We start from the raw sequence: 14,307 nt of genomic DNA on the forward strand, positions 1-14,307 counted from the left end.
CAACCCTATCTCTTTCCAGGAAAACAAGCCTACATTGACCTGGGAGCAAAAGTACATGAATCCATTGTCCTAGATTGGGGCCTGCTAGTTAGTGGTCACTACTGGCTCAAGGAGGACTGTCGCAATATGTTTGATGTATACGTGTTAGCTGTTCCTCCTGTTCTCCAATTACCTGGCATGTTCTCCTTTCCACAGAACAAAGGACATCTGAATTCCACACATTCAATATTAAGTGACTTAATAAGTTAATTATCATCAAACTAGACAACTATTAATATCCCTGCCTGAAAATGGGGCAGTTTTAAAAAGCTCAATGACTGAGCTCAGTTTTGGGCAGTCATATTGATCTTTGATGGTGAGGCTCTTGTCTTGTTCACTGCCAAGCTGTTAAGAGAGTGTGCAGAAACAGTAACATTGATGGCTGGTTTGCAGTGAGCATAACAGAAAAATACTCCACGTTGAGAGAGTTTGTTAATGTACAACCGATGAATAACTGATTACTGTCAGTGTACAAGCTGAAATTCCTTACTGACAATTAAAAACAACAAAACAGTGCTATTGAAGCTATAATTGGAGGCACAGTGGTGAACCATGACTCCGATTCACTTCAGGGAGAGGACTGCATCCACTGTCCTTTCTTCAACCGTTTTAATCTAAGTTCACCCCGAATGAAAGCTATTTCATCTTCTGCCTTTGCTTTGGGTATGGTTACACACTACAAAAACTGTACCATCAGCAGGCTACTCCAATCATTTGGAAGGTCCATGTCATGTTATCCACAAGTTTGTTATAGTCGAGGGAACTCCCTCATTACAGCGCGGAATACTCGCATTTTTAGCAATGCACGCAGATAATTATGGGTGTAAATAGAGTATTAGCAGGTCCAGATGCAGTAGTACCTAATGCTATGGTCAAGAAAAGCAGGCCCAAAGGAAATGGATCTCATGGTACATGGGAGGCTTCTAGTTTAGAACATCACTGATCTACTCCTGTTCAATCACCACAACAGCTTAAAATTGATCCAACCGAGGTATTTTAAAAATAGAAAATGCAGGCATATTTAGCGATTTTTTTTCGCTGAACCTGTTAATTGTTTCCTTTTCTTGCGTGGAGTTTTCCACTCCAAGTAAAGAGGAGTGTTTCCATGAGAACTTCTACGTAATCTAAGAGTCGTTGAGTCCCATGTGGAACGTGCATTTGTGGTGAAGATGTCTCCAGCAGGCGAAACTGGGCGCTTACAGCTTTTAATGGAGCTGCTCTTGTACTCCAAATGCCTATACTGGACAGTAATTTGGCATGGAAGTTGGGTGAGGCAGGGAATGAAAACTTTGTACAAAATAAGTTTCGGTGAGGGCGTTTGCTACCATTAAGAGTCAAAATACAATTTCTGTCTTTTAAAAAGCCTTTTAGTTTTAGTTTTAGTTACTTTTAAAACTAACTTTAAAAGTTAGTTTTAAACTATCTAAAAGTCAGTTTAACTGTTAAACTAATTAAAAGTTTAATATTTTAATTTAAAAGATAATTTACTACTAATTATGAAGACCAGCCAATGTAGGACAGTTTCACTTCTCTTCTCGTGTGGGCAAGTTGGGCCGAAGGGCCTGTTTCCACACTGTATGCTTCTATGTCTACTGGCAAAGATAATCCTCAGAGGGCCGAAAAATCACAACAAATATTAAAACCATCTGCTCTTCTTTCAATTTGTCATAATGCAGGACTTAATCCAGCTCAGCACAACTAAAACCAAGTTTTGCATCTTGATTCTGAAATCTAAAACAGTTTTGTTTCAAGGCACAATTATAAAATTACGTTTGTATGATTTAAAAAAAAAATCTTCACTGCAAATTCAAATAACATTTCCCTTTAGTAGCTAGTCAGCACTCAAGTAAAAATCACAGTTGCCTTGCTGCTCTTGAATCTTTGTTTTAATTTAAGTATTAGCATAAATTTGATTATAATTAATTCCTTAAAGCACTGCTCTGGACGTACTGGATAATTCTGCACAACAGCAACACAACAGCAACACAACAGCCCTGGGATTTTTCTTTCCATTTCTATTGAGCAAACTAACTTAATAAAGTTGGTTTTGGTGCATTTCTTCCTCAACTTTGTTTGTTTCCTTCCCTGTGGCCAATTACACATTCTCTCCTTCAGCATCCCTCAGTAATATTTTCATTTTGACTGCACCAATATTATTTTTAATTAATTTCCAGAATTAATTTTACTCATCTTGCTATGCATCAGTTGTTTACTCAAATGATAATAAAGCAAATAATAGTTAATATCATTTTCTAAGATATATATCCTAACTCTTAGTTAACCCTTTGGAACTGTTGTTCTATTTATGCATCCAACTGCAGGGGTTTTGCATATTATACGAGTCAGCATTTGTTATCTTTCTAGACTGTATTCCAGCAATAGACTATATTGCTGGAAGCTAATTCAGAACCTGGCGTGAATTTAATCTCTGGTTTCTCTCAGCACCAAGAGCCAGGACAGAACGGGATTTAATGAATGGAAAAGAAAGTTGATAAAGAATCAAATAAAACATTTTTTTTTTTAAATCATCAACCATTAACAAGTCATGACAGCACAGGACTAGATTTAAAAAAAAGTGTATTTTGGCCTCAGCAATGCTGCATTATCTGCACATTGTCCCCTGCATTTTCTGGTTTTATTTCCAATAAGTGTATCTATCCATCCAAATAAGTGAGGATCCAAAAAGTGGTAAGTGGTTTTAAAGGACTGTTTAGTAAAGAATTCAACATATAGTGTCAAATTTAGCTATTATTCTTTAAACATTGATTCAAATGAACCAAAGGTCTTCAAAAACTGTTTTATTTTTTCCTAGGTCACTGAGTTGTAGGTATGTACAGAGCAGCAGTGCTTAATGAATCATCTTGAATATGGCTTTCCAAGAAAGTCAAACCCAAATTAAATGTTAGGCACAAACATATGACAAAGGTCAAATTTGTAGGCCTGAATTCTGATTATTTATACTAACACAATATTATTTTGATACAACGGCCTTTGAATATAGTTAGTGGGCAAGTTGAAAATATTATAAATTTCCCATTGATGCAAATTTAGCTTTTATCAACAATTTGTCTTTATCAATGTACATATAATATATCTCTGAAGTTGATTGAGTAGAACTCTTGATAGCAATTATCTATAAACTCAGAATTCATTGATATTCAAGGCAAGTTCATTAGGACTACGTCAGAGAAGACAATGAAATGTTAAAGCGAACAGCCTAATTCTCTATTTGTCTTTTGATGCAATATTGAAAGGGAACGCTGCACAGAACAGAACAAACCAATACTACTATGGTAAATGCATCAATTACATAATAAAATGTAAAAGTAAAATGATATTTAGAAATGTTGCATGCAGCAGCTCCATGTCAGTAGATTAGTAAAATGGTACTGGTATGAATTTTGCTACTCACCAACTGGTATTGGGAAAGTTACAACCTAACAAAATAGCATCCTGATATTTTTCCCTCTCTTCTGCTGCATTGTTTTCATCCCTGCCTGGTTTTACAAATGGATAAAATACACTGCAAAGGCAATAATGTTCAACCTAAAATAATACAACTTGCCTAACATAATCTGAAAACCTAGTCGCAATCTTAGGACACTCCATACACTGTGAAAAATATAACATTTGCAGCTTTCAGCCTATTTTAACTTTTAGTTCTCTCATATCCCTCATTTGTAACTAATGTAACCAATCCTCATAATGGGATATTAAATACATTTTTTAAATATTTTTTTAATACAATAGGCAATAAAATGTTCAATTTCTGACTTGCTCAGTCATATCAATTTTGAGTTTAAAGCCAAGAAAATAAAAAGCGAATGCTTACAGTAACTTTTTAAGTAATAATTTCTCATTTTAAGATAGCACCTTATTGTACTCTATGTAAGTGCTCAGTTCTTCAAGTTGAGAAGCAATAAACAGGGTTGCAGTTGAAGGGCCACAGATTCAAAGGACAAAACAGCAAGATGATGTAGATTATGCTTAAAATAACCTTAATTCTATGAACGGTAGAAGAAAATATCATAACAATTATAAATGATTTACCTGTGTGAAAGTTTAAAAAAAGTGTTTTTCTGTTATGCAAACCAGCTGGTGGCCATATCAAAGCTGCACATTCTTTTAACAAGTCTAATACGCAGCGCTTTAAAAGTCAGTGACAACCAAAACAGCTGAAGAACCCTTCCAAGACTGATTAAAAAGAGAAATGCTCCACCAGAGTGAAAGTATGAGCAAGTTTGTCATTATCAGTGAGTTATGTCTCAGCAATTTAATTCCTGCGTCCTCTCTTCAACCTTCTATTCCTGTCAGCTGGTTAACTGTCGATTATTTTTGCTGGGTTATGTTTCTTGTGCAATTTTGTTTTAAATTGAGGAAACCCATAAAAGCTGGCCTAACCATCCAGTAGGTTTCAAAGTTTATTCTCACTAATGGTACACTAGAAAGCCCAACACCAAGCACTCTGCTTCCTATAAGTGAGCACTTTTTAGTGTACCTAAATACAAGGTTTCGAGCGAACCGCAATCCGTATTTGCTTTTGAAATCAGAGTGATTTTCCATTTTGTGTTATTACAGCAGCACCAAAGAAATATTCAATGTTACTTATTTTCATAACAAAAATCGAGCAAATATCTGCTGAATGAGATTAAAATTGTGGTGTTTGGGCAATTTTGGGCTCCTGTGGCATTCAAAAGCAGCACAATACTGAGCTTGGTAGTGCTTTAGCTTTCATATAATCTGCGAGCTGAGTGTTTTTAAAGTTAGTAATGATGTAACAGCAGTCATTTACTAATATACTATACTCCTAGTGGAAAGATTTTCTTTATTTCTTAAATACAACTTATAAATAAATGTTGAACTAAAATAATTTTGGTAGAAGTTTGATATTCGTGATAACTATAGACAATGTCTTTCTATGCAATGGCTATCAGGTGCCAGGAGAGTTAATGATACTAAATTCAAGCAAAAGTTTTCCTCTTTTGCATCCTACGTTATATATTCAGTTGGTTGGTGGTGCTTGAACAAACACCCCCCTCGAGTCAGTCCGTGACAGTTTGGCTGGTGGCTCCAAGGAGTCCGTCACTAACATGGGCTCATTGTCCATTGGAATCTCTTGTTGGCTGTCATCATCACTTTCTTCTTCCTCCTCCTCTTCATCTGATTAAACAGAAACACAGATACAAGTTGATCGCAGCCCGATCGTATGCCTCCACTGAAATCCATTCCTTATTTAGCCCCTTTTACTTTTTACCCCCCGATGGTTTGGATCAGAGATGGCAAACCATAGAATTCTACTTAAACACCTACTTAGTCCTCTGGCAGAATGCCTCATCGTCAGAACTACCAAGACCATTCCCTTAAAGGGCCATCCCCGTCAGATCCTTCACAATCAGAGCATCGGCAACAACCCCTTGGGACGGCTGTGTTGGAGATGAGATTGTCATCCATCTCCTTGTTTTGTGGGGAAAATTTGGGAAGAGTTGATGATGATGATGATGATGATAAATACTTTATTAATCCCCTCGGGGAACTTTAGGTGTCCAGTAGCCAACACAGTCAGAACGTAAAGCAGACAATACATAAAATATGGACAATACATGAAAGCAATAAATACTTAAAAAGAACCCAATAAATAACTATTAAAAGTGCAAAGCATCCCCATACAGCTTTAATGGTCAGTATTATAAAATATAATGGCTGCCAGGGTGAAGGATTTCCTGAACCGCTCTGTTCTACAGCGCAGGGAGAGGAGCAGGTTGTTGTTCCCTGTGCTCGTCTGACCCTCCAGAGTTTCATGGAGGGATGCCCGAAGTTGTGATGCAGGGATATTTGTTAATATTCGTCCTGATCAGGTGCACAACCCAACTCTGCGCTCCATTGTCTCCACCCCAGGGATATGCACTGGCATAATCCACATATTGATAAAGAACCTCCATGCCCTCTACACTGAACTTGAAAAGTTCAACTTCACTGGTCTTGCAGTGAAAGGTATTGTCCCTGCTAGAGTACGCCAAACCGCATGCTCTAAGATCCAGGACCATTTATTTTATTGTTTTTTAGTTTAGTTTAGAGATACAGCACAGAAACAGGCCCTTCGGCCCACCGGGTCCGCGCCGACCACTGATCCCCACTCATTAACACTAGGGACAATTTTTACATTTACCACGCAAATGAACAAATCTGTACATCTTTGGAATGTGGGAGTAAACCGAAGATCTCAGAGAAAACCCACGCAGGTCACGGGGAGAACGTAAACACTCTGTACAGACAGCACCCGTAGTCGGGATTGAACCCGGGTCTCCGGCGCTGTATTCGCTGCAAGGCACACCGCAGCACCACCGTGACTTTGCTGAGGAATGCACTGACACTAGACGTGGCCACATCAGGTTAAGTTTAGATGTCAATCTTTAAACTGAGCCAAGCGAGGATCATTTCTGGTGAATGACAATACTGCATTTTATTAAATATTTACTTTCACCTCAAAGAATTTTCTTCCAGTGCCATAAACTCAGCTGTAATAGAAAACTGTAGAGGCGTTAAGTTATTTTGTGCTCAGTTACTGTACTAACCTTTGTCAGGGTCCAGAGGGTTTAAAGCCCGCCCAAGATCAGCAAACTGGAATGCAAAGAAAAAATATATTAGTTTGACTTTATTGCACTGCTATAATAAAATGGTTGAAGAGATATGAACCAGCAGCCTAAATATTAGCATGTTTAACTGACAACAAGCAGCTGAAGGACATAAGCATCGTAACTGTTATACACTAATGCATGAAATAGAATGAAGCTGATTGTTGACTCCCTTGTTTTAATCATACTGTCAGAATAAAGGTAGCCAACACAGAAAATGCTGGTCACACTCAGCAGGTCAGACAGCATCTGCGGAAAGAGAAACGGTTAACATTTCACGCTGAAGATGAGAGGTGGGGGGTTTTATACTATTTTCTTTATGTTTCTGGCTGGGTAATTGTTGCATTATTCTTTCTTTAACAATGTCCTGGTCTTCTTTTACTGAATTCTGAAATGTTTGCAATCCACAGTCTCAATGCTTATTTGCCAATATTATAAGTTTTTGGGATAATAATTGTCTTTAACTCGATAGCCACACTTGAAGCACATTTCCTGAAGGATACTTTTTCGCTTAAACTGGGGGAAGGAGGAAGGATGAGAGGGGCAAGGGGAAGAGACAGAAGTGGAAGGGCCGAAGAGAATGGCGGGAAAATCTGATAAGATCCACCTTTGCTGCTCAGTCCCCACAGCATTTCCTTTTCTCCACAGCCAATTAATATTTAATTATCATGTGTAGTGAGTTTGGCAATTTTGGAAACAACAGCATTTGGAACGACTGCTGATTGGAAGATAACCATCTATTCAGTTGTTTTGTTGACTTAAGATTTTCTTGTTTTACATGTTTAGTAAGTGACTTTGACTTGCTCCAGAGGCACAGAATTGTTGAGGCAATCTATCCACAAGCTAGATTTTTTTTTTTCTCGGCATTCAGTGCTAATTACACTTATTGGACAAACTGCTCAAGGACACATGGGACAAATAGTATTTTGCCTTTACCAAGGAGAATTAAGGATAGAGAAAGCAGAGCAAAGCATGAAAAATAATGATAACCGTCAAACCAGCTATTAAAGGGGAACCAGAAAGTGATTGGAAACTAAAGACTCAGAAAGGAAAGGCAGCAAAACATTACATTTAAACTTTGAAAACCTTTGGGAACAACTTTTAGATTTTAAACTTTAGAGATACAATGCAGAAACAGGCCCTTACAAGCACACACTGATGGATATTTTAATTTCTACAAATTTAAGGGGTATTTCCTTGTTTTTAAAATTAGATTGTTTAGTGCTTTCACAACTCAGAATAGTTGCTCATTATTTATGCAATTGGAAAAGTGTATATTGTGTCAGCAATAGGTGGCAGCTGTACAAATTGTAGCAAACATTTACAATGACTGTACTCAGCATGCAGGTAAAAAATAACACATACCTATGTGCAATTGCAAATTGACAGGGAGATACATAGAGACTTACCTCGCCCATGACAGCAATGGGTGTTTCTCCCTTTGCCTGAGCCACTCGGTGTTCTATCAAATAGTACATGTATTCATCATACAGAAGGCGAATGAGATGAAAAGACCCAAAACTTGCCGCACTCCTTAAAGTCAAATCGCGAATCACCATTGAACTAGAATAAGAAGAGAAGCTGTTTCTGCAATCCCTTTATACATGTTTAAACTTGGAACACATTCTTAAATTATTTATTTTTGAAGCCCTTAAGTCGGAAGGGAGAGTGTACGCTGGCGCGGTTTAGCTGCCGCTGCTCTCTCTTCACATTGTGTTTTTGATTTTTTTGTCTTTGGATCGAATTCTGTCTTTAATTTGTGTATTGGTGATGTCTTTATTATTTATTTTACTCCGATTATATTTTTTTTACTCTTGTTAATTTCTGTAAGGTGTCCTTGAGACTTTGAAAGGCGCCCGCAAATAAATTTATTTATTATTATTATTATCCCGTATCACTCTCTCCTTGATAAAAGAAAAGCAATGTGTCAGGTGGATAAATGGCAAAAAAAACCCTGTATTTTGTAATACAATATAATACTTTATTAGCCAAGTATGTTTTGCAAAAATACGAGGAATTTCATTTGTAAGTGAAGAGGGATCCAAGTTTCAGAGTGCTGGCTTTTTTGATGTAATAATAAAGATGGGGCAACCAGTGAAATAAAAATCAAACCGAAATATTGAGTGCGTTCCACTCCTCAGATTCTGTCTGATCTGCTGAGAATTTTCTGGCTTTATAGAGTAGCATGGACTGTGGAATGTTTTCTTTTCCTGAAGAAAAAGGACTCAAATATTTTCCCCTTTAAACTGCACGTGGGTTGTAGAGTTAATGAAATATAACTATTACTGTCATGATATTAAAGCATATTGCAATGTCATCCCTTGTAGGATTCCTGCTCCTTTTGGGTGTTGAGCGTCAGTAGTGCAAGGACGATACCAGAAAGAAGAATAACTAACCAAAGATCAATGAAAGTCAGATCAAATTTTGCATGCATTTTGTTCTAATTCTGGAATAAGTGACTACACTTTAATCATCAATTGCTTGTGAAGAACTCAGGGGGTATCCCAAGCCTTGAATGAAAGCTTTTAAATTCATGTCTACTTTTCCAAATCATAAACCTGTGTCCATAAAATGCCACCTGTCATTACACATTTACAGTTGAGGGTATTATTAAAAGTGAGGCAACATATGTGCTGCCACCTAATAAATATGCTGATACAATGGTGATCTGTCGGGAACAATCTTTGTACATGCTGCAGCACCACCTTTCGACACTGGATGAAGCGTATAGAAACCTAATTGTCTGCTTCTGCTCACAAAGTCTTTGAAATTTATTCACCAACCCTTCTCTGCTTTGAATGCTATATGTGAAACAAAACTATACAGGATAAAAAAGGGGTCAAGGAAAGAGCGTTCACGTCGCGGCTCTGTCTCCACCAATCTTTCCACCTCCACGCACAAGAAGAGCAAGACAGACACTATTGTATGCAGATGCCGAGAAGTGGCTGAACAACTTCTATTCTTGTGTGTGGACTCGACAAGATGAAGAATAAAAAAAATAACATTTTGTTTCATGTAACTAAAGTGCGTTGATGACGTTCCAATTTAAATAACACAAATGGCTAGCTGGTTCTTCATGACTTATCGACCCTCTTAATTAGATCACTTAATAGTTTGCTCTGAGGAGATAAGCAGAAAAAAACCCACCTGTAGAAAGACCACTTGAGAAGGAATTGTTTGGCTGCTTTGGGGAAACTGGGGCAACCATGATATGGTTTGAGGACCTGGGTCACCACGCTGTCTAACCAAGATGCCCATTGCTCCAGGGAGTTCTGCTGCTGCAAAGTCATCTTAAAGTCCTGCTCCAGCCTTTGCACTATACCATCCTCACAACGACACACCCATGAGGCTTGCTCCTAGCAAAAACAATACAACATTGTTATGTAAATCTGCTCACGAACCACTGGTACTTCTCATGTGTTCCCAGAACACTAGTTGGACACAATGTGAGTGACGAATTATACAATACAATAGGTGCAGGTGTTGGCCATTCGGCCCTTCGAGCCAGCACCACCATTCAATGTGATCATGGCTGATCATCCCCAATCAGTACCCCGTTCCTGCCTTCTCCCCATATCCCCTGACTCCGCTATCTTTAAGAGCCCTATCTAGCTCTCTCTTGCTCTCTCTTGAAAGTATCCAGAGAACTGGACTCCACCACCCTTCGAGGCAGAGAATTCCACAGACTCACTACTCTCTGTGAGAAAAAGTGTTTCCTCGTCTCCATTCTCCTTGTAAACCTACGCTGCACTCCCTCAACAGCAAGAATGTCCTTCCTCCATTTAGGGGACCAAAACTGCAGACAGTACTCCAGGTGTGGTCTCACTAGGGCCCTGTACAACTGCGGAAGGACCTCTTTGCTCCTATACTCGACCCTTTTGTTATAAAGGCCAACATGCTATTCACTTTCTTCACTGACAATGCTATCTGGATTATGCGAGCAGAATTGGTTATAACACAATTTTGATCCTGAACTAGAGAACCACTTAAGAGTTATTGACTTAATAAGAGTTATTAAGCTTTGGAAATTGACAAACAGAAGAAAAGCTATCTCTGTTTCCAGGTACCTTCCCCCACCCTCTAGTAACCAGTCACCATCCTCCCTGAAAAACACAGCTGCTATTTTAAGAAGGTAGAAATAAGGAACTGTATAGAGGGTGGTTAACAAAAAACACACACAAAGTGCTGGAATAACTCAGCGGGTCAGGCAGCATCCCTGGAGAACATGGATAGATGACGTTTTGGGTCAGCACCCTTCTTCCGACTGAAGATGAGATGTACGAAGAAGTGTCCTGATCTGAAACATCACCTACCCAAGTTCTACGGAGATGCTGCTTGGACAGTTGAGTTACTACAACATTTTGTGTATTTTGCTGCTATTTTAAGCTTCTATTGATAATTGGGGTTATACAGCATGGGAACAGGCCCTTCGGCCCAAATTGTCCATGATGCCCCATCCAAATTAGTACTATTTTCCCATGTTTGGATAGTATTCTTCTAAACCATTCCTTTCCATGTATCTGTCCAAATGTATTTTCAATGTTGTGATAGTACCTGCCTCAACTACCTCCTCTGGCAGCTCATTCACCCTCATTTTGAAAATATTGCCCCTCAGGTTCCTATTAAATCTTTTCCCTCTCACCTCAATCCTGTACACTTTAGTTCATTTTTCCCCAGCCCAAGGAAAAACAGTATTTATCGTTGGATATAAGACTTGATCAAACGTTGCCATTTCTATACGCCTCTCCCAACAGGAGTCAATGGGATATGAGGTCTACCCAAACTAGGCACACTTAAGACCATACGAGATTCTCTTAGCTCTGCTAAAGTCGAACACAAATCTTGCATTTGACGCAATGCTAATTACCTGAACATTTGCAAAATCTACTCGGTTTAGATCACTCAGCATCTGGTTAATCTGCGCAGTATTCTGTAAGACAGCACGGGCTGCCTGAGCAAGATGGTTTAACGATGTGTAGCGCCTCAAAGTCTGTGCAAAGGCACTTGCTGCTGCCACCTGCAAAAGTTCAAAATGAATAGCAACGTCTGTTGCCGGATAACAAACGGTTTCCATTTTTTACAGACGTCCATTAGTTGATATTTAAAAATCGATAAAACTCTCAATGTGGTAAGCAACGCAGTTTAATGAATGGCATCAAAAACATACAAGATTGAAAAGAATGATTAATTAAATACTAAAAGTGATGGGAGAGGAAACAACTTCTGCTATTCATAGAAATGATGTGTGCAGACTTTGGTTTTTGGGGGAATTTAATAGTAGACAATAGACAATAGACAATAGGTGCAGGAGTAGGTCATTCGGCCCTTCGAGACAGCACCGCCATTCAATGTGATCATGGCTGATCATCCCCAATCAGTACCCCGTTCCTGCCTTCTCCCCATATCCCCTGACTGCTATTTTTAAGAGCCCTATCTAGCTCTCTTGAAAGCATCCAGATAACCCGCCTCCACTGCCCTCTGAGGCAGAGAATTCCACAGACTCACCACTCTCTGTGAGAAAAAGTGTTTCCTCATCTCCGTTCTAAATGGCTTACTCCTAATTCTTAAACTGTGTGGCCCCTGGTTCTGTACTCACCCAACATCGGGAACATGTTTCCTGCCTCTAGCGTGTCCAAACCCTTAACAATCTTATATATTAATATGATGGGAGTTGGATCATATGTAGGTGTGTTCATGTCAGGAGTTCATAATCTACATGCACATCATTAATGACTTAACCTATAAACTGAGTGGGCTCAGATTTATTATTATGTCTGCCAAAGATTTAACCTCCTATTCTTTTGCATTACATTACACAGGAGAGATCTCAGAAACACTTACCTTCACACGAACCATTTCTTCAGGGACATTCATCATAGCATTGGTTAACCAGCTTTCCAAACTTTTTGCAAAATTCCGAATTGCTTGAGTCAAGGCACCTGGCAATGAATGAACTGAAGTTAATCAACATTTCATCGTGCACAGTGGCTTCCGAACCACAAAACTCCAATCAGAATCTTTAAAAATAAAATTCACAAATGCATGATCTTTCCTGAAAATACTTACTCGGGATAGGCCGCAAGACGTCTGGGATTAGGATCTCCACCAGACCTTGGTAAAGCATGTTATCACAGTATTTCGTCCACTTCAGGGAAGGCTCATACTTACAGAGGACAACAAGGCATGACTTAGGGAGGCGTTTCTCAGCTTCATCATGACTGCAAAAAAGAAAGCAAAGACATGGGACATTTCTAACAAGCACACAATAATCCTTCGTTTTAATGCCAAAATCATTCAACACATTCTCAAAAACAAATCACGGATGCAAAAAAAATATTGGCCTGTTTGTTTTCAGTAGCTTTAGTTTTATTTTTATTCCTCTGAATGGACTTGTTCTTAATGGAAACTGGATATAAAGTACCAGCTCTATCCAATTGAAGGTACTGTTGCATAGAAATGTATTTTTGTTTAGGTGTTTAGATAGTAAATTAGCTACTTAGCCATATCTGAGTGTTGTACTCTGCTTCGACTGGTGTTGATATTGTGACTGTGGAGGAATTTCTGGGCATATTTTTTTCATTTTAAGCGAAAAAGTGTTCTCACAGTGCAAATGTTCTTTCTCACTGAGCAGCGGTAGAGTTGCTGCCTTACAGCGCTTGCAGTACTGGAGACCCCGGTTCGATCCTGACTACGAGTGCTCTCTGTACGGAGTTTGTACGTTCTCCCCGTGACCCGCGTGGGTGTTCTCCAAGATGTTCGGTTTCCTCCCACACTCCAAAGACGTACAGGTTTGTAGGTTAATTGGCTTGGTATAAGTGTAAATTGCCCCTAGTCTGTGTAGGATAGCATTAATGTGCAGGGTGGACGATTGCAATCTTCACATGGTCCGCCCTGTTTCGACTAATGCAATCAACTCGACGTGCACAAACGGAAGATCAAATAGAACAAGTTGTCCAACAACATTAGGCTGTGTACGCCACACGAAAGATGAAACATTAATGTGCGGGGGGGGGGGGGGTCACTGATCGGTGCAGACTCGGTGGGCCGATAGGCCTGTTTCCAAGCGGTATCTCTAAACTAAGCTAAATTAAAACTGAGAGAAAATTAAATTAAAGAAAATGTTGAAGTCTTTATTTTATCATTCTAATCTAAAACAATACCTCACCACTCTCCAATGATTTGCATGTCAAGATCAGGCGCTTTTCCACCCTGATTTTATGAGTTCCACACTTCTGAACATTGTTTTGTTGTCACTCACACTGATAGTCCTGAGCCATCACTGGACTGGGAAGAATTGAATCGCCAAAATGTCTTCCACAAGGTTTCAACCAAAGTAAACTGTAAGTTTACCATCACATCCAAGATCGCCTGTAGAGATTAAATGAGAGTGGATTAGAAATGTTTGGCTAAAACGTTTAAGACAAAAATGTTACATCCCACAAAATAAAATAGTTTGTAATAGCATTGACAAATTAGAAATGTATTTATTTTATCTAGAATTAATAGTAAAAAAATATATTTAATTTTAGGTGAAAATCTTATCTAGTTTGAGAATGTACCAAACTTGTCATCCAGAACGTTCTTGTTGATGATGGCATGGATATCATGGCCTTGACACATATTTTAGTAAATCATA

General features: G+C 38.8%; 1 protein-coding gene across 8 annotated transcripts in view; it reads right to left on the reverse strand.

Annotated features, from left to right (window-relative positions):
• The window catches only part of rfx1a (regulatory factor X, 1a (influences HLA class II expression)), a 75,519-nt gene that overhangs the window by 2,350 nt on the left and 58,862 nt on the right, over positions 1-14,307 (reverse strand). For 7 of the 8 annotated variants that reach the window (XM_055664089.1, XM_055664097.1, XM_055664095.1 and 4 more), the window contains 8 exons: positions 13,930-14,039; positions 12,738-12,889; positions 12,513-12,610; positions 11,539-11,688; positions 9,819-10,027; positions 8,081-8,234; positions 6,612-6,657; positions 2,612-5,199 (listed from right to left, as the gene is read on the reverse strand). In XM_055664089.1, the coding sequence (XP_055520064.1) occupies positions 5,042-5,199; positions 6,612-6,657; positions 8,081-8,234; positions 9,819-10,027; positions 11,539-11,688; positions 12,513-12,610; positions 12,738-12,889; positions 13,930-14,039 (1,077 nt within the window). In that variant the 3' untranslated portion in view covers positions 2,612-5,041. Of the gene's footprint in view, positions 1-2,611; positions 5,200-6,611; positions 6,658-8,080; positions 8,235-9,818; positions 10,028-11,538; positions 11,689-12,512; positions 12,611-12,737; positions 12,890-13,929; positions 14,040-14,307 lie in introns of those variants that run through there. The other variant, XM_055664090.1, reaches the window with a different exon arrangement.

Source organism: Leucoraja erinacea, chromosome 39 (assembly GCF_028641065.1).
Source record: "Leucoraja erinacea ecotype New England chromosome 39, Leri_hhj_1, whole genome shotgun sequence".
Taxonomy (NCBI): Eukaryota; Metazoa; Chordata; class Chondrichthyes; order Rajiformes; family Rajidae; genus Leucoraja; species Leucoraja erinaceus.